Source organism: Myotis brandtii, unplaced genomic scaffold (assembly GCF_000412655.1).
Source record: "Myotis brandtii unplaced genomic scaffold, ASM41265v1 scaffold530, whole genome shotgun sequence".
NCBI classification, from domain to species: Eukaryota; Metazoa; Chordata; class Mammalia; order Chiroptera; family Vespertilionidae; genus Myotis; species Myotis brandtii.
Window position 1 is genome coordinate 478002 of NW_005369943.1, and position 20992 is coordinate 498993.

The 20992-nt window shown below is 37.8% G+C and overlaps 1 protein-coding gene across 5 annotated transcripts in view; it reads left to right on the forward strand.

The window, feature by feature from the left end:
* The window catches only part of PDLIM5 (PDZ and LIM domain 5), a 228573-nt gene that overhangs the window by 194350 nt on the left and 13231 nt on the right, over positions 1-20992 (forward strand). For all 5 annotated transcript variants that reach the window (XM_014549008.1, XM_005877790.2, XM_005877784.2 and 2 more), the window contains one exon: positions 12838-13012. In XM_014549008.1, the coding sequence (XP_014404494.1) occupies positions 12838-13012 (175 nt within the window). The remainder of the gene's footprint in view (positions 1-12837; positions 13013-20992) is intronic.

The window sequence follows — 20992 nt, forward strand, 5'->3', positions numbered from 1 at the left end:
TCTGCTGGCCGGGTCGCCCCCAACTGCCCTCCCCTGCAGGCCTGGTCACTCCCAACTGCCCTCCCCTGCCGGTCACCCCTAACTGCCCTCCCCTGCCGGCCTGGTCGCCCCTAACTGCCCTCCCCTGCTGGCCCGGTCGCCCCCAACTCCCCTCCCCTGCAGGCCTGGTTGCCCACAACTGCCCTCCCCTGCCAGCCATCTTGTGGCAGCCATCTTGTGATGACATGAGCACAGCCATGTTGTGAGGGCGTGACAGTCAGTTTGCTTATTACCTCTTATTATATAGGATTATGTATAACAGGATATTGTAAAAATTAAGTTACAAAATTTTTATTAAAACGTTTCTTACATACCGTTATATTGGCTGGGCCACAAAAATGTTCATTGTGGGCCACATGCGGCCCAAGTTTGACATGCTTGCTCTAAGAGGTGCTGAGGTAATCCAGCATAGACAGGATGATAAGGAGTATTACCCTGGGCAATGACAGTGGCAGTGAAGAGCATTCTAGGGGCAAGAGTATGCCAAGTGCTTACACTCTCACCTGACTGGGATGCACGTTCTAGCCATTGCTCTTCCAGGGAACCTTATTCCCTATAGAGTATAATGTATCTTCTATTAAAACGGTAGAGAATATATTCGGTTTGAAGAAACTATACTTCATTCTAAGTAAGTCTGATTATGGCAGGAAAACTGGTTGAATGTATCTTTAGTTTTTTAAATGTAATGTGTCTAGTTACAAAATATAAGTCTGAGTGGATTGCATCTTGTACTGGAGAAATAAGTTAAAGTTTACTTTAATAACATAACATAACTATTTTTATAGCATTTCCTAAGGGGAGCGAATTTATTTCCTCGAAATTCGTGTTTTCTAAATATTGACTTTTTTCATTCTTTATATCTGCAAATATGAGATTGGTAACTTTGGCATGATCCTCCTTGTACTGCTTGTCTTTGCACGAAGCACTTATACTACATGTTGTACATGTTGCCATGGAAACAAAGACGAGATAGAAAAAGGATTGATTCTTCCAAGACAAAAAAAGAAAAATTCTGTAGAACCCTTTTGGTCAAAAATTAAATGCTTATCATTTGTATGTAGTACAGAAAGCTTTATCTGTAGATAGGCCTTACATTTTTTTTCATTAATTACAGGTTTTTTCTTCTTTTCCACTTTCAAAATATGTTGATTTTGAGAGCATTTGTAATAATACTTAAATGTATTGCCATTATAAATGTTTAGTATACGTATTTTAACATTTATTAGTAGGCATGCTTAACCTCTGATACTCCATATTGAACAAATATTAATTTCCCTATATTCTACGTAGGGCATTATTCCCTTTATATGTATCATGTAATAGGTATATAAACTTTTTATTAGTGAATTGCTTTTTTCTTTATGAAATAGTTTTAATATATGTAGTAAAGGCAAGAGCTCTTAAATGACAGATTTGTAAAAATTGGTGATTCTTTTGTAAAATATAAATTGTGATTTGAAGAAGCACAGTACAAGTAATGTGTCAACAGAAAAGTTGAGATCATTTGTAGGTATTTTAGGGACACAACTTTTTGGGGGGTGAAATAAAAAATGGCAAAAGACGCAAAGTTACTTTTCAAAATGAATAGTTAACTTTACTTACCATCCTTTTTTGGGCATTTGGAACTCAGGAATATAATGGGTAGCCTTGAAGGGGGCAGCCAACCTCATTTAACAGTAAAATGGTAGGTAGTAATAATTGGTTTTATAATTCTTTCAATATTTTTTATGTTTTTATTGATTTTTAGAGAGAGAGGGATAGAGAGATAGAAACATTGATGAGAAAGAAACATCATTATTTGGCTGCCTCCTACACACCCCCTACTGGGGATGGAGTCTGCAACTCAGGCATGTGCCCTGACCAGGAATCGAACTGGTGACCTCTTAATTCCTGGGTTGACACTCAATCACTGAGCCACACCGGCTGGGCATATAATTCTTTCGCTATTTAAAAGTATCTTTTTTATTTGGAGTGTACAATCAGATAAGACTATGAAAAATTTAAATGGACATCATTATACCAATGAGGCTAACAGAGTCTAAGAGAAGTCAAAGAGTTGTCCAGGGTCCTTTAGTGATTTGAACCCAGTTATTCTGACTAAGTAGTGCATTCTCCTGTGTCAGAAGATAACATCAATGAATATATTTAAGGGGAACTGAATCTCTTAGTGGTAGTGTAGAAAGGATTATTGCCTTACATAGGGAGGATAAACTAGTGACTAACAACTATTAAGATGTTTCAAGTAACATTTTCTTTACATCTAAAGTCAATTATTTAAATTTAGCTAAGATTCTAGTTAGCAGGACCCTTTATTATACTCTGCCTCTGATGTGTGCTACATTTTAGAAATAAAGAAAAGCTTATTTATTCATTACGGAAAGAGCTTTGGAGAGATCTTATATTCTTTGTAGGGATTTTTTTCAAGGAAGACTCAGATATATTTGTGAGATCTGATTAGATCAAAAACTGAATGATGTGCATCTCAGTTGTAAGTGGATATAAATTCTATCTTTTATTTGAAGTCTAAAGGAGATAGGGGTGAGAAAGGAAATTACTGTTTCTCCAACCATCCCAAATTTCATTGTAGGCTTTACGCTGCAGTAATAAATCGAGATAACTAGATTTGCTTAGCTAAGATGGATAGATTTATTGGTTCCATTTTTAAATTTTTATATGAATAAGTAAACTGCTACCAGTTGCTTATGTTTCATCTCTTCTAATAATGTTTTATTGCCATCTGCTCCCCTGCTTTTTGACATCATTAAACTAAACAGCCCACTGGCCACAAAGGCCTGGCTGGAGCTGTCCATTGTCAAAACCTTGGTGTGAAGCATGTAGATATGCTGTATCTCTTTATATAGCAAGTAGATTTTTGTTTAGAATCATGACTCTCAGGAGAAAAAAGTGACAACCATGAACTGCCTTCTTTCTTTTCTTCTAAATGTTGTCTTATTGGGATTTATTTCCATGTCGGAAGCTTTCCAGTGCACATTGTAAAAGCTTGTCTTTCTCCCCATTTTCCTTTCAACCTGAGATTAAAATGTTACATCTTTTGTAAGGAAAGATACCTGGATTTACTCGTATACGCTTTTAACAAAGAATTAATACTTTTTATTAATTGATGCACCTGGTTTATACCAGAGGTTAGCAAACTGGCCCTTCGTCACATCTGGGCCACCACCTGGTTTTGTAAATAAAGCTTTATTGAAGCACAGCCATACTCATTTGTTTGCATGTTGTCTAAGGCTCCTTTGTGCTACAATAGCAGAGCTGAGTAGTTTCAACATAAATCATATGGCCCACAAAATCTAAAATATTTATTTTCTGGTCATTTACAGAAAAACATTGCCAACCATAGGTTTAAACTATAGGAATAAGAAAAATTATGCTTGACAATTCTGCACAATAGACGCAAACTGTATTGGGCGTCATGGGCACTCTGGGTAATACTAATGAGCAGTAAGGCACTTTGTTGTCTCTTTAAACTCTTCTGGGACAGGAATCTTATTCTTGGGTGTATCATTCATACCAGACGGGTTCCTATATCTAAATTACTGTTTGTATCCTCTAAGTAGTTGTTGAATGAGTGCATGGACACTTTTTTTTTTTTTTTTACCCAGGTAAGAGAGTGTAGTAATAATTGACATTGATGCAGCAAATCTTACACATTCAAGAAACTGTAAGTCCTCCTTTTACTTATACTACCTCATTTAACTCTCTCACACTTGGAGGGAGTTGTTATGATTGCTGTTTTACAGTTGGGGAAACTAAGACCCAAAATGATGACATTTCTAAGTTCACACAGCCAGAAATGATCAGAACAAGGTATCTTAACATCAATCTTTCGCTATATATACTGCTTCCTCCAGCAAAAAATAGCTCAGCAATATTCTCTGCTTTCTTAAAAGATGTGAAATCCAAACATAACTTTGGATAATGATAATAAAATTGTATTTATTTCAGGGATCTAATGACTTTAATTAAGAGAGATAGATATCTTAGAGAATTAGTAGTGGTGATAGAAATGTAAAAAGTAACCCAGGTTTTAAATTGTACAGTTATTGATATTGCTTGACATGAGGAAATCTACTTAAGTATTCTTCCCTTTTCTGCTTCAGTTTTTTGTTGTTGCTCAAATTAAAAGAATTTTATGTATGATCAGTTCAAACCTGAGGGACTTTTCTCCTTTATTTATGAGGTTAGGCTACTTTCTCACTTACGTAGATGAACATCAGTAGGACAATGGTAAAAGCCAAGCCCAATGTGGGTTTCATACTATTTTGGAAATAAGATATATCAGAACTCCAAATATGAGCAAAATTCTAGGAATGTTATATCCTATATAATAAAAGCCTAATGTGCAAATTGTCCCCTCGACTGGGAGTTTGACCAGGAGTTCGACCAGGGAGCGGAGCCGGCCGGCCAACCATGGGAAGGGAGGCCCCGGCCGGCAGCTGCTAGTGACCATACCCATGCACGAATTTCGTGCACTGGGCCTCTAGTGTTAAATAACTTCTTAGATTACACAGTCTTCATGCAGTCACCAGTGATTCTCTTCAGCATTCCTGAGGTCATGAACCATGCCTCATTTGTTTTAGTTTTTAAAATATTTTATCTGAGGTTTTTTTTTTTCTGTTTTATTTTTTTTAAATATTGTCTGCTTCTGGTTAGAGCATGGATTTGTCTTTCTATTACAAAAATTGAAGTTGGGACAGTGATATTGAGATTATTTAGAAACTACTATAAGTGATAAATAATTTGTTGATTTTAAATGAACAGTGGTAAACCAGATATTTTATTACCAGTATTTCATCTCTTTACAAAATACAGACTGGGCTTCGTTTAGTTGTAACTAACCACATGAAAGTTTTATTGCTCAGGTCAGTTAGGAAGAGAAAAAGGCAAGTCTGTGTTTCCCAAATGTTGATGATGTGTAATGCAACAAATTAAAAAAGAAGAGAATGGAACCTTATCCAAGTCCCCACACTCACTTTAATTAAGACATTCTAGATCCAATTTAATCTGAGTTCTTAGAGTTGAAAGGCTGGTTGCTAATGGAAGAAACTAACCTCCTGAAGTTGCGGAAATATTTGATACTTAGTCTTGGGCGCACCTGTTCCAATTCTTTATGGCATACATACCAGCATTCTCCACTGCTTAGAGAAATGATAATAGTTTAATCTGTCCAGTTTTGCTTTTAATCATTGAATTAAAAACTCCTTGATTCCATTTAATAAAATTTGCAGAAACCTCTCCAGAATGTACTTCCCTCTGATCCTAGATCTTGGCTTAACTTTAAACCTTTTCTATTTGTACTGGATACAGTTTCATGCCTGGGTTATGGAGAGTAGACTGTTGTTTATACTTTCAACATAAGGAGCTTGACAGAAAAAATGCGCAGATTCTATGCCTCCCTGGCCACCATCTGTTGGAGCTGGCTGGGGATGGGAGGAAGAAGAAAGCACTGGCTGAGCACGGTGGTGTGCAAGTGTGTTGCCATCGCTGCTACCCAATTTAGTATGTGTAAAATTTCTCCCATGCCTTTGTGCACATACTCTCTGAGATGCTGATTTGCAGCACTTTATCTCCCCAAGAGTGCCAGAATGTCACTTTGATGTAGCCCAGTTATTGCTCTGAGGACAGCATTAGCTTCCGTTTATAACAGGAGCGCCCCTTGCAGTTGAACAGTTGTTTTTCACACCATAAAACTTCACAGGTGACCTCTGTCTTGTCAGGGCTGTCAGTATTTGTCTCTTTTCTTTTTGGGGGTGGGGGGGACATTAGTATTCTTGATAGCCTCATTTCAGACTTAATAAGAATGAAATACAGGATTTTTAAAAGTATATAGTATGGTTATCCCTAAATTTACATTTTCTGCTGCTGAATCTTAATTCAAACGTAGTAGTTGAAATATTTAGACCAATATAGAGTGTGCAACAAAATGGATACAGAATTCTAATGTTTCAAGCCTGTTTGTCCTCAGTAAAAGTAGTATTAGATCTATAATTATATTATCATTTCTGAAGCAGTTTATATAAAGCCTCTTAAATGTTCTCAAAATGTGAAATATCTAGCTTTATATTTTTTATGTTTTAGTTCAAGAACTTTGCAGCCATTGATTATAATGGCTGAAAAATATCGGCAGCCAGGTTTAAGGAAAGAAAGAAACATCTCTGTAGGAAATTAATATCTTACAAAATACAGGAAAGTTTTAAAAGTGATAATCTAAGCATGTTAGGCATCAGGGAAAATGAAAAACAATTTTTTCATCTATTATTCCTTAATCTATCTTACCAAGTTCATTAAAGAAATTCAAATAGGAGAAATTAATCATCTCAATTACCATTATCCCTTCCTTCTAAACTGGTCCAGAAGTTAGTACTTCCTGGGTTAGATCACATTTATGGAGATCTGCCTTCATATTTCGATTGACTCACAGAAGGCGCATGATAAGTATTTGATGGATGATTGCATAGGGACATAGGCTTAGGAGTCAGGCAGATGTGGTCTTGGATCCCAAATTGTCCCATTGTCCACTCTCCTCCTTTGCCTTCCATGATGCTCTCTGCTGGTTTTTCTCAAACTGCCTCTCTCTTTGTATTTGTTACTTGCCTTATGCCTTGGAAGCTCTTCTATTTTCATGTTACTCTTTCCTAGAGCAATCTCATTCACTCCCACAGCCTCATGTTAGCAATATGCTGACGACTCTGGAATCAGTTCTTTTAGCTCAATCCAGTAGAAAACTAATACAGAGGGCAATCTGAAAAAAAGTTGAAAATTGATTGGTTATTTGAGGTTGTTATTTTAGGTGCAATAATGGTATTATGGTTGGGTTTTTTAAAAAGAGTTCTCATAGAGATCATACAGAAATAGTCTGTATTAAATGATAAATCTTGAATTTGCTTCAAAATAGTTCAGAGATGCAAGGGAGTGTGAGGGATATAGATGACACATGATCAATGATGAGGCAATACTTTGTTAAAGCTTGGTTCTTTCCCTGTATTACATTTTGCTGGTTTTTAAAATTAAGATTTGGTTCCTTAGCATCCTCTAAAGCTGACCAATGCAATTTAAAGAAAATCCAGAATTGTGAGCTCCTGGGTTTGAACATATTGGAAGCATTTAGATCTTTTGGAGTTGTTATTCTTATTAATTCAGAAACTGTCTTATCTGCTTTGCCAAGTCCATTTGATGCAACTGTAGTACTCCCTGATAGCTTTCTAATTTGACAAGATATTCTAGACATTCCTTGTTCATTTTTTGTCCCAGTCCTCAAGTCAACAGTTTCTCTAAAAAGTCTAGTTTCTTTTAGTGGGAAGACAGTTATTTTGGGCTGGAGTCATTCATTCTCTAAACAAAGATTTATTAAGCAATATGCCAAAGACTGCTATGCAACAAATAAAATAGTGTCCTTGGCCTCAAAGTGTGAAGAGATAGAGAGTAAAAAGCCTGTAAAATAGGTTAGATAAATGCTACGGAGGAAGGTAATCCAGTTAAGGAGTATAGGGAATGTGGTTTGTGGGGAGGGGATGCTGTTTATATAGGGTGGTCAGAGATAGCCATATTGATAAAATGGCCTTTGAGCAGAGACCTGAAGGTAGTGTGGGAACAAGCCATGCAAAAGTTTGGGAAATATTTCCAGACAGAGGAATGGAAAGGACAGAAGCCCTGAACCAGGAGTATGCTGGCCATTGAGAGGAATAGTAGGGAAGCCAGTGTGGATCATATGTAGTGGGCAGAGAGGAGAGGGGCAGATCAGGGCAGGGAGATAGCAGGAGTCAGATTCTATAGGAGCTTTGGTTTTAGTTCTAACTTGGGAGGGAAAAATTGGAGGGTTTTGAGCAGAGTAGCAGCGTAATCTGACTTAGTTTTTACTGGCCTCTGTGTTGTTGGCAAGTGTGGAAGTAAAAATCTAGAGGCAGTAACTGTAATAAGCCAAACAAGAGATGATAATGGCTTGGACCAGGATATACTGTGGAGCTGGTAAGAAGTCATCAAGTTATGCATTTTTTGCATTGTGAGCAGTTCACGTTCCAGCACCAAACTTGTTCTACTGAATGATATGTTCAGCAATTAAAAAGCACTGCATCTAGTAAGAGCAATATCTGTTGTTGCTTAAGTTTGTTTTTTTTAGGGGTATATTTTACCGATTAATTTGACAACTTTACATCTTACTGTATACACTAAGAAAGTAGTCTATTATGCTTCTGGGTGTTCCCACTAATTTATGTTTACTTATTTAATAATAATCTTTGTAATTTTAGGTCTGTCAGTGCTAAAAAACAAAAGCATAGAATAATTAGGAATGCATGTCATTGAAAACTTTAGACTCACATACCATTCTAAAGTGAATAGAAGGTATTCTCACCAGTACTGGGTTTGGAAAGTAGTTAGTGACTCTCAATTTCTAGATGAGCTTTGTGGTGCTGAAATGTATCTGATACAAGAGGAAAAAATTATTTTTAAAACAAGAACCTAATGGGGTAGAGATTAGCTATAAAAGAAGCCAAATTTAATAAAAGTAGCTCAAGATTAAGGTTAAAAAGGAAAACTTGAGTCAAGAATTTCCTAAGGTTCCCATTGTGACCCTTTATGGACTCATTCATTATTCAGTTAGCATAAGTCACTTAAATTTTTTGTGACTAAGAACCTTAGCTTATGAAATGGGCTAATTCCATGTTCTTATTTAATAGTTCTAGTATTTAAGAGAAAAAAAGCCACCCTTTTATTACAAATACGTAGATTGTCATCTTTAAGCTGCTATCTCTAAAGAAATGTATTTTTTTTCTCCCTTAAAGTGGTTGATTTTTAGAACAGGTTCAGTAAATTTGAAGTAGTTTTATCACTGTTACCCATGGAAGACTGTTTGCTCTATATGGTAGCTCAGTGCTCTACAGATTCTAAAGGAAGCAGGGCTCCTTTTGTGCTGTTTCCCCACTCCCAAGACCTCACCTTTTTACACCTCCCTGTCCCCAGGAAGCCAAGCGAGCAGAGGCCGGGCTGGCACCGGATGGCTCAAAAGTTGCCCATTCCTGTGCTAGAGTAGTGAGAAATTCAATCTGAAGAAATGAAACATCATCACTTTATTCATATGGGAAATAACTGGGGCTTGGACGTGTTCAGGGCCTGGCAATTAACAGGTTTGGGTAGCTTTGTGTGCGGGCCAGTGTGCTAGCAACACGGCAACAAAACGGAGGTGTGAGAACTTCGGTCTTATCCAACGTGGCGAAAATGGGGCAGTCACAGAAAGCAAAGCTTTCTTCACAAGCAGGGAACAGCAGTGAGCTTAGAGCCTATTTATATGTGTTTAAGATGGTCAGATGTTTCAAGTTTAAGAACGGCTTCTCATGTTAAATAAGTTCGTTCCCCATGCACCTTCTCCTTGAGGCATGGGCCAGATGGGTTATGTCCCATTTTACAATGACTGATGCAGAATTACTACACGCTTTCATTGCTAAAACTGTCTCAGTGACTCGGGACTTTAGGGCTTATGCATAGATAATGTGATAAAATAAAGGCATATGGTAGATGAAAGGGTTGGACTCTCTTTGAGGTCTCATTTTCAGATTTTTCAATTGTTAGCTTTCCCACTGTTTGAAATCCTGAACCCAATACACATTATAAAAGCCTCTATCTTTATAGTTTCCATTTAAAAAGGCAAAATGAAAGTGATTCAGAACCTTCCCTTTTTCATTTACTTGATTAAGCAGTAATTTTTTGACTTCTGTTTTTAAGGCAGTTTTCTGGTAGTGGCTAGAAAGGAATATATAGTTTGTCCTCACAATTTTAAGAGTTTGTAATTGACTTAATAAGGAAAAGGCATTATAGGACCTACTGATTAATAACAAATTATACAGGCAGGGGTGTTAATAGACATTAAGGGGAGCAAGAGAGCACTTCTAGCTGGAATGTTTAGGGAATACTGGGGACAAAAATGGAACATCCATGGCCTCACAGAATGGAAAAACTGAGTATCAGAGGAGAAAGGGCCCTTTCATTGGCTGAGGATCATAGAGGCAGGGGATGACATGGCAAGTTCAAGGGACAGTGACTAGACTGTGGCACAGTGGTTAGGAGCACAAACCGCCTGGGTTCAGGACTGCCTTTTATTCTGTGTTTGAACTCAGAGTAAAAGAGTGGTGCTGATCGTGCCCAAGTCATAGGGCTGCTGTCAGGATTTGAGAATAGTGCCAGCACAAGTTAAATATTAAATAAATAAAGTCAAGTATGATGATGATGGCAAAGATGCAGGTGATCATAAAAGACCAGGTTGTTAGAAAGATTGGAGTGAGCTCGCTAAGGGGCTGGACTGTTAGGATAGCATATAGTTCATAGCAGGGAATTACTGAAAGCTTTCTAAAAAGGAATATATGGTCAGACTAGTGTATTTGGGAAAAGAACTTAGCAGAAGTGGTTGAAGAAGAGAGTGCAGCAGAGAGACTGCTTAGGAGACTTGTAATGGTCTGGGCTGCCGGGATTCAAACCAGGACTCAAGGGATAGAGGATGGGTTCGGATTAGCAAGAAGGGACAGACCTTGCAGACAGTTGTAATGAAACCCTTGTTAGCATCTGGGGACCATGTCAGGGAGGTAGAGGGCCATGTCTGAGTAAGTGGGAAAATTCAACCATGGGAGTTCTTGGGAAGAGCTGGCAATGTGTGCAAGAAGGTGAAATACAGTGTATGTCCTGAACGTACAGGCAAGATCGGGCATTGAGGTGCTTATCTGGTGCTCCAAGAGAAATCAGACCTGATACAGAAATGGAGGGCCCCCAGTTGCACTGTGTGAGTAAATGAGGTGACAAGGAAGAGAGTGTTCACAGTGAATGTTACAGCAATTTTCTTTCCCATTTCTAGAAGAGAAAGTGTGAGTTTAAGAGAATGAACACATATTCCTAGTCCAGTGGACTCATTTAAAACATGGGCAAGAGTCGAGTTCCCTGGCCTGTAAAGTGCCATTTCACAGCTCGAGTGCCAGGTGGAGCTCCGCAGGAGACGTGCGAAGTGTTTATAAATGCATGGTTTCCGGCTCTGTACTTGCATGTCATTGCTGACAGGCTCTATTCTGGGAGGGAGACTTGTCCTTTCCATTATCCTAATTAGTCTCATCCAGTTTTGACCACACCTTTAATATAGATCCTGTCAATAGACACATATACACTACTTTGTTAATTTGTATTGTACTTGCTTCTTTTTTTCTTATTTTTTGTTAATCCTCACCTGAGGATATTTTTTCCATTGATTTTTAGAGAGAGTGGAAGGGAGGGGGAGAGACAAAGAGAGAAACATTGATGTGAGAGAGACACATAGCTTGGTTGACTTCTGTACATGCCCTGACCGGGGCCGGGACTGAGCCTGCAGCTGAGGTGCGTGCCCTTGACCAGAATTGAATCCCGGACCCTTCAGTCCTCGGCTGACACTCCAACCACTGAGGCAAACCAGCTAGGCTCTGCATGCTTTTCTTAAAAGTTGTTCCTTTTAAACCTTTTTAATATATGCTTTTTTCTCTTCCATTACATTTTAATTGCCTGTGGGTAAGGACCTATAGCCTTCTGTTGGTTTCAGTCTTTACAGTTTTGCATTCATTCACTTATGTATTGGTTCCAGTTTATTCGTTCATTCATTCATTTGTTTATTTATTCCAGGCACTGTATTAGATGTGAGGGTAATGAATAAGACACTCACTGCCCTCAGGGAGCTTACTAGCTGGTTGGGGAACAAAAGACACAGATATGTGTAGAAGAAGCAATAATAAAATCATTCACAGAAAACTATGCGAACATGGAAGAGAAACATGGAAGGGGCAGCAGGGAGAGGTAATTCAAGGAGAATTTTTGGAGCAATTGGCTTTTGGGCTGAATCTTAATAAGTAGTTGTTACTAGGTAAAGAGGAAGAAGCATAGAGAAATGACAGTGAAGACCTGTTCACAAGAAAAAGTGAGGCAGTTAGGTGTTGCTGTAGCACAAAGTGAAAGGCAGTAGTGAAAGATGACGTGGCGGACCCGGCAGAGACCGCTGGTGAACCTGCATGCGGTGAATAGAAGTTTATACTACATTCAGTGCTCAAAGAACAGGGAAATCCTACAAGCGGGTCTGTGATCAGGCCAGGCTGCAGTCTTTGGTGGCAGTTGGGAGGATGAATTTGTTGAGGACGACAATTTGGTATAGCTAGTCCTGGTGGCAGACATTGAGGACCTAAACCAGGACAGTGTTGTAGAAATGGAGATGAGAGGGCAAAACTAAGAATTATTGTGAAATAAAATTAACAGAACCCATTACAACCACAGATGAGGGAGAAGAAGGTCCTAAGATGATTTTTCATAGCTACCTTATATGACTGGGTGACTGACTGCATAGTCTCCTTAGAGAATATAGGAGGAGAATATAGATAACAATATAGAATTGTTATTTTCAACCCACTGAGAGTTTTAATGTACCTGTGATATAGTTCAAGTGAAATCTAATTAACACTTAGCAGAGATGTCTATATGACTAGAAATACCTCGTTGTCAATACCTTAACTATCTCCCCCTGGATACAGAAGTATCTATGTTTCCTGCAACATGCTATGCATGCATCTGTCATAACTCTTTGTGTTGTGATCCTTGATTTTCATTTCTGTTAATCTCTGTAATCACAGTCCAGTGTTTGGTACATAACCTCTCCTTAAATGTGAGTGAGTGTGTGAGTGAATAAGACAGTGAGTAGATTATTTTTAAAAGTACTATTATTATTATTTATTAGAGAAAGTTTATATTTGGCTTATTCTCATTCTGATTTTTCTGTGTTTTAATCTCTAGCACCTTCCACTGGAAGAATCTCAAATAGTTCCACTTCCTCAGGAGCAGTGGCCTCAGCCAACTCCGCTGGGGGGCAGCCCCAGCCAAGCGACCAGGACACCTTCGTGCAAAGAGCAGAGCACATCCCAGCAGGGAAACGGACTCCCATGTGTGCTCACTGCAACCAGGTCATCAGGTTGGTTGTTTTTGGAATTTCTCGGGAGTACTTAATAAGAATGTTGATTTTTATTTGTATTTTATTTTCTAAAAGATTCACAATATTATTCTTGCCACATTTCTATGTAAATGTTATTATTGAAGTAGATAAATATGAATATATTTTTTAGAATTTATTATAGTGAAAAGTCATTCTGGGCCCTTGAAATTAAAACTAAAAATACCTTTTTTTTTCAGTTATTTATTCCTAAGGAAAAGTAATGACTAATGTGGCCTTTCAAAGAATAATAAAATGTTAAGACTCAAAGGGCCCCTGAAGATCATTTAGCTGAACTTCATTATTTTGCAAATTATAAAAGTGAGGACTTCCATTTAGATGAAAAATAACTGGTGACATAAAATAAAGAACTTTGAGTCCTATAGGAAAAAAGATTGGGTTTTTGAAGACCTAAGCACTGAAAGATATAATTACCTCCAGGTCTATATATGCATAAATGCTTTAAATTTTAGATTACATCACAGCTTGCTTCTTTATAATATTTTTATCCAAATCTTACTTTATTGTCTTTTAAATTCCACATAGGAAAAGGCCCAGAAATCTTAAGTGAGTGCACTGCACTGGCACTTATTAACCCTCAGAGCATTTCTTAAATAAGTGGCTTTTAAAATGTGCCGAGGTTTAGGTGTGAGTGTTGACTGCAGGGATCCCACCAGCAGGACCTGTTGCCTTCGTGAGTTGCCTTGTTGGCAGTAGCAAATGATCAGTTGAAATGACTGCTCATGCTCTCCCCTTGTTTTTAATTTATCCTGTTTTGACATAGTGCAAACAATGGTTTCTCTAAGGTTGAGACTTAACTTGTATTTTCCCTTCTTCTATTACATAATTATTGCTTAGGATAATGTGTATAGTTACAATGGAGCCCAAGAAGCCTCAATACTTTATTTAAGAACCAAATATAAATACGCTTCTCCTGAACCCACTATTTAATAATAAGTGATTAAAAATAAAATAGATTTTATATTTTAAAGGTAGTCCATGTTCATTGTGACATATCAAAAATATAGAAAAACTGAAAGCAAAAATTCACCCATAATTCCACTTCCTAAGCTAGCCACTGTTAGTATTTTAATTCACACTTTTAAAACAAACACAGGACCGATGTTGTTTACAGAAATGGAATCATAATACGATATTTTGTAAGCTGTTTGTATTTTCCATGGAGAGTAGTGCCTGCTACTAGGAATTAGCCAGGAGCAGTGGTAGCAGTGGCAGTGGTTATGGGGAGAGGAGAAATCAGAGGTTCCCACAGTCCTGCGCGGTATCAGGCACTCGGTGAATGTTTGACTGGAATAGGGCACGCAGGACTCCAGACCCACTCATCGTTCAGGCTGCAGTATTAATTTGGATGGAGTCATTTTTCTGAAAGTACTACTTATAGGGTTATTGCCTTGCAGAAATATTTAAACTATTACAAAATCTAGTTTGGTACTGCTTTACTCCAGTAAATGAAACACTGTTTTTAGTTATATTAGGTTTAATATGAATGAAATGAAAATTCCAACTTGGCACATTGCTTTGTTAAGTATGGTGCTTTGGTTATGGAGACCTGTATTTAGGGATTCTACATGGTGGGCAGGCACACACCCTCTGTGGAGACAGGAGTCGGTGCTACTTGTGTGTTGCTGTAAGCATGTCATTGGATGGGTTAACGAAAAGTCAAACTAGATCAGTTGCTGATTCATGCTGTCTGATTATTAGATTCTGTGACAGCCTGTAATCACCACCATCAGCACATCTGAAAAACTTAGTTCAGAGAGAAATTACATTCCCCACCCTTCCTACTTTGGTTTCAGTTTTAATGCTAGATCAGGATGTGATTTTAATGCACAACCTTATTGTCATGTGAAATAAATATATATTATGTTAATAACATGAATGGCCATTGCTTATTGCTCCCCCATCTGTTAAATTTTATATGGCTCTGAATTATCCCAGCACTTGTTATTAGTTCAACTTTAAAGCTTCATTTATAGGGAATAGGACCAGGGATTAGTTCATGTCAAGATCTTCTAACAGTAATTAACATAGCACATTTGCTTGGTGCTCAAATGCTGAAGCAGCTTGAATGGTCTGTGTCAGTTCATAGGCCCAGTCAAAGCATAATTCTAGTTCTTGGCCTCAATGCCAGTATCACTTACCAAAGCAAGGAGGCATTAGATCAAGTGACATTCTCTTGTACACCTGTTGTAAAAATAAGCTGCAGTTACAGGCCTGATACTTTCCATGCAGGATATTGCAACCTGGCAAACTCTAAGAAGTTTAAGATTTCAGAATTTATATTGTTTGTTTACAATATGTAATTTTGTTTACCACAGTGTAATTTATTTTGTTTTAAATTTATATTGTTTATTTTATATTTCTTTTCTAAATATTTGACATTTTGAAAAACTTTTTTTAATGAAGCCAGTTTGAGGCAAATTTTGTGTTTTATTTTTTTATTTATATATTGATTTCAGAGAGGAAGGGAGAAAGAGAGAGAGGTAGAAACATCAATGATGAGAGAGAATCATTGATTGGCTGCCTCCTGCACACCCCCTACTGGGGATCGAGCCCGCAACCTGGGCAGGTGCCCCTGACTGGAATCAAACCCAGGACCCTTCAGTCTGCAGGCTGGTGCTCTATCCACTGACCCAAACCAGCTAGGGCTGTTTTGTTTTATTTTTAACAAAGTTAATTGTTTTTAAAACCTCAGAAACCTGAATCACTAAATGTTAATGCTGAATTGGTTATCTTTTTGTTATTTTTTTTCCATTGAGTTTTAGATAGAGGGGAATGGGGGCGGAGAGAGAGAGAGAGAGAGAGAGAGGGGGAGGAAGGGCAGGGCAGGGAAGGGAAGGGAAAGGAAGGGAAGGGAAAGGAAGGGAAGGGAAGGGAAAGGAAGGGAAGGGAAGGGAGAAAAGAAAGAAAAAAAAGAAAGAGAAACACTTTGATGTGAGAGAGGCACATTGATTGATTGCCTTCCACACTTGCCCTGACCAGGCCAAGATTGAACCTGCGTATGTTCTAACCACTGAGAACACTGGCAGGGCTGAACTGTTATCTCTTATAGTCCATATTTAGCTTAAAGTTCCATAAGTAATTTTATTTTTATCTAATATTTAAAATTTTGTTTTATTTGAATCTTGAAAAGATTATGAATCTTTTGCCTAAATTGTATTATTTCAGCATTACTTTAATTAGTTAGTTGCTTTTTACCGATGGATAGGGTGTTACATTTTAGGAAATTCTATTGAAACTTTGAGTTTGCTATGGAACAGTTCTAATCCATTTGTGATAGGAGTACCATTTCTTCCACTCTTACCTCATGAATAGATTGACTGTTGGAGTGCTGGTGTAATAGGGAAACAGAAAAGCAGACTAATGTAGCCAAAACCGCATTTTAGTTTCCCTGGTCAAAAGGGCTTATGAAAACTCTAGCTTATTCCTTGCCTGTCACATCTGGTGGCATTAAAATCTGTTGACCACTTTCATGCATTACATAGAGTTAAATGGGCCGTTCATATTTAGCCTCTTAGCATCTTTCTGAAAGAAGTAAGGGATTTATGGTGCTTGAATTTTTTCTTAGATATGGAATGCTTAAAAAAAATTGCCCCAATATTATGGTTCTGTGTTTACCTGCACCAGAACAATCACATTCAGTCAACCCATTGTTGATTGCAGTGAGAAAGAGAATTTTAAATTAATGAATTGTTTCTCGCTCAGTAATCTTCATAAGGAGAGCCATCCCAGTTATCCAAGGAGAGGCCACCAGAGTGTTTTGGCTGCCTCACCATCCATTCCAATCTCTGGGCACGCCTTTATAGTAGGCTTTGTTTATTTTCTCTTCCGGTTAAGATTTTACTTGAAGATAAAAGGTTTTTAGCCTAATGTGTTCGTCCCTGAATTTAAGGAAACAACCAAAGACACAGACCAAGATTTATGAGCAAAACATAGACCAAAATTTCAGAGTTACTATATAGTGAAAAATTGCTGTTTCCTTTGCCTAAATTCTCATCCCAGAGATATTTACATAGCTCACTTTCTCCTTCAGGTCTTTACTCAATTATCAGGGTATTCCTGGCCTACCCCTCCCCTCACACACACATACACAGTCTCCCTATCTTCCCTCCCTCTTCATTTGTATCTTCAGCATTTAAAATCTAACATACTGTATATTTTATTTATCCTTTTTGTTGTCTCTCTCCCTCATACTAGAATGTAAGTCCATGCAAGTAGGGCTTTTTCTGGCTTTGTTTCTTGCAATAGTCTCTGCTCCCAGAACAGGGCCTGGCACATATCACTGCATTTAGTAAATATTTGTTCAGTTGATGAATGAACTTTTTAAAAATATTTGGAGGAATGAATGATATTAGTGTTGCCAAATTGAAATTATATTCCACTTGTCTTATATAGAATCACACATTTCTCCTGCTTTTCTGATTTTATAATAACCTCAATATAAAGAATTGACTATAATTGCCTCCAATAAACTTGTTTTTAACTTATTAATTAATATTACCATTTTTTAGAAATTGTTCTTTTTATTCATTATTATATTTGGGCTCATTTTACCTATGCATTTATTCTCAACAAGCATGTCTTTCAAAATAAAAAGGCCTTACAACCTTTTAAATGCAGTATTTTAAAGGACTATTAAGTTAAAGATGATACTCGATGAAAGAAGAACTATATATTTTTTTGTGTTCCAAATTGGAAAGTTTGGGCATAACCCACTGAGAATGAAGAATTAAGGGGGTAAAATACAATGTTTCTAAATTTTTGGAAGGATTGTTAGAATTTCTACTTTGAAGTATTATAAATCTTGAAAGATAATCTCTGTGTTTCATTTTCTTTTACTCTTTTCTCTTCCTGCATGTGCGTTTGTGTGTATTTATGACTTTGTATGTGTGTGCTATGCATTTTCTCCCAATAATGTTTTTTATTTCATTCTGTTTTTCTAGATTTATTTTTTCTTAGATTGTTTGCTCATGGTAGGCCCTCCCTAAAAGTTGAACATAATAAATACTGGCTTATACATTTTTATTATTTATTGTATCTAGTTAAATAGAACATCAGATTCCATATTTAGTGTGGAGCATGTGAGTTCTTTTTTATGTGCTTTGTTTTAAACTTTTGTTGGTTAGCTTTTCATTTTTTTTAAACTTTTTTTGTTTTTAACATTTATTGATGCAGAACGTTTTAGTCAAATAAAATGTTTAATCTATGGTGGCTGGGCCTTGGAGGGTCCAGCTTTACGGATCATCCAACAGGATCTTAGGAAAGTTAACTAACTTCTAAGATGTTAGCTTCATCTCTTCACAGAGTTAATGTCTATCACTGGGAGTTATTGTGAAAGTTAAATAACAAAGGGAAGCATGAAGTAAACATTTGATTTCACAGTTAAATCCCTGTTAGATTGTGCCTATTTGGTGTGTCTCAGTTGGTTGGGTGTCATCCTGTGCAACGAAAGGTTGCCGGTTGCATTTGATTTCACAGTTAAATCCCTGTTAAGATTGTGCCTATTTGGTGTGTCTCGGTTGGGTGTCATCCTGTGCAACGAAAGGTTGCCGGTTTGATTCCTGGTCAAGGTGGCTGATCTATGTTTGTCTCTCTCTCTAAAAATTAATTTTAAAAAATGTTTTTAAAAAATGAATTTGCAATTCTTTTCACCTATTTGTAATCTTTTCTTTTCCTCTGATCTCTTCTCTTAGCTTTCCTCCCTAGCTCTTTATTTTTTTCTTTTTGGTGTCTCACAGAAGAGAAACAGGGAAAATAGTTTCATGCCATAGTTCTTCTCTCTCAGCCAATCAGTGCTTTAACTCGTTCCCCTCTCTCCCTTCGTCTGTCAACAAGTATTTAGTAAGGGCTCAAGAGGTGTGGAGTATCATAAGAGGTAGCTGAATGCTTAATTCCACTTTGCGGTTATCCAAGCCTGTCATTCCAGTTTACAGATGGAAACCCAGTTCTACCCGGAACTAGAAGAACTGCTTCAGTGCTAATCCTGTGTTAATAATGAATTTGTTAAATTAGTCTCTGCTGACACAGAGAAGAGAGTACTATGCTATAAGCAGAAGATGTTATTGTTTAATCTCTACATAACTTTAAGGGCATTGATGGAAGATACTCTCAGTGCAGCCAAGGAGTATCAGGTTAGGTCAGTATCTGCACAGAGCGTGTTTGTTTAAGAAAGGAGATTTGGCAGGAGCAAGGGTCATTTTCAACTCACTTTTTAAAGGTGCAGAGGGAGTTTCTTTATTGTTAAGATCATTCACTATTCAAATATGATAAAGAAACTAAGGAAATACCTTAAAATTACCCTTTCAGTGGACAATATTATTTATCTACTAGAGGCCTGGTGCAAGAAATTCATGCACTTGTGGGGAGGGGGGCGTCCCTCAGCCCGGCCTGCACCATCTCACAGTCCGGGAGCCCGCTCCTGTGGGGAGCGGGCCTAAACCGTCAGTCGGACATCCTTAGCGCTGTGCGGAGGCCGGAGAGACTCCTGCTGCTGCTGCGCTTGCTAGCTGTGAGCCCGGCTTCTGGCTGAGTGGCGCTCCCCCTGTGGGAGCACACTGACCACCAGGGGGCAGCTCCTGCATTGAGCATCTGCCCCCTGGTGGTCAGTGAGCATCATAGCAACCGGTCATTCTGCTGTTTGGTCAGTTTGCATATTAGCCTTTTATTATATAGGATTTTTTGTAGTGGACTCTAGTCCAGAAAGCTTTAAAAAAAATGCATGTAATAAAGAAAACCTTCTAAATTGCAAAAGGGATCAAGAGAATAATAAAAATCTTGAATGGGACTATTAAAAATGAACACTGGACAGAAATTTGACATTGAGATTGGATAAGACCTATAACAGTGACACACAGACTTGCTTTGGTTAGACTAAATTTGGCTTCAAGCCTTCTAGCAGTCAACAAAAAAGGAGTTAATTTTCCAAATTACTATACTAGTATAGTGAGATAAATACTTCTTTTACTCAGAAGAAGCAAAACTGTTCTTATTGCAAAAATCTGAAAAGAATTTCTCCAAGGAAGCCTGTGAACATGGCCTGTGTGGCCTAACGAAGAACACTTTGAACAGTAGGAAGAGCAGAGGTGGATTCCATGGAGCGGTATTCTGTAGCAGGTGTCAGTGCAGACGGATGGCATCACACTGAACACTGGCCATTAAAGGGATAATTCTGGAATGGTCTCTCTGATTTGCAGGACCCGTTTCTCTGATGGACTTGAGTTATCTCAACACATATTTTAGAAATTGGATTTTATTGTTCTTAATCAATTCTTCTTAAATATATATATATATTTTTAATTTTTTTTTTTAAGATGAACGTTGTTAACTGTTTGGTAACACTGATAGATGTGTTCCAGAAGTACAACCCTTTATTCCAAGTGCATACCAACCCTTTGCTTTAACAGAACTCAGAGTTTGATTTTGGTTGACTTCTTTTACAAACTGAGGAGCCTAAGGATACTGGCCTCATGGGGCCATCCAGGCTTGTGGATGAGCTGAAGATGTATTCTTATATATATATAAAAAAAATTCACCCTGGTAAATTGTTTTGAACTACTTTAATTAATGTCCAAACCAATGGCAGCATAAAACCCTGAAGCTCACCATATCTGATGTTACAGTCACAGTAAATTAAGCCTGGCAGATTTTTCAGGCATATATAACCAGATACCCACCTGGTGGAAAAGCTTAGGCTTCATATAAAACTCTGTCTAACTTTGAGCACTATGACTTCTTGATTTATCTTTGAAGGAAAACTACTTGCCAAATATATACTGAAAAAATGAAAGAAGGAAGTTGTTGAGCGGGACTGTGACTTATACACCAGTTCAAAATTGGGAGGCAACCTAAAAGTAACATAGTTGGTTACATAGTAGGTGATCTGTGGCCCTTCCGCACCCCCCCAACCCCCCCCCCCCCCCCCCCCCCCCCATCCACAAAAAC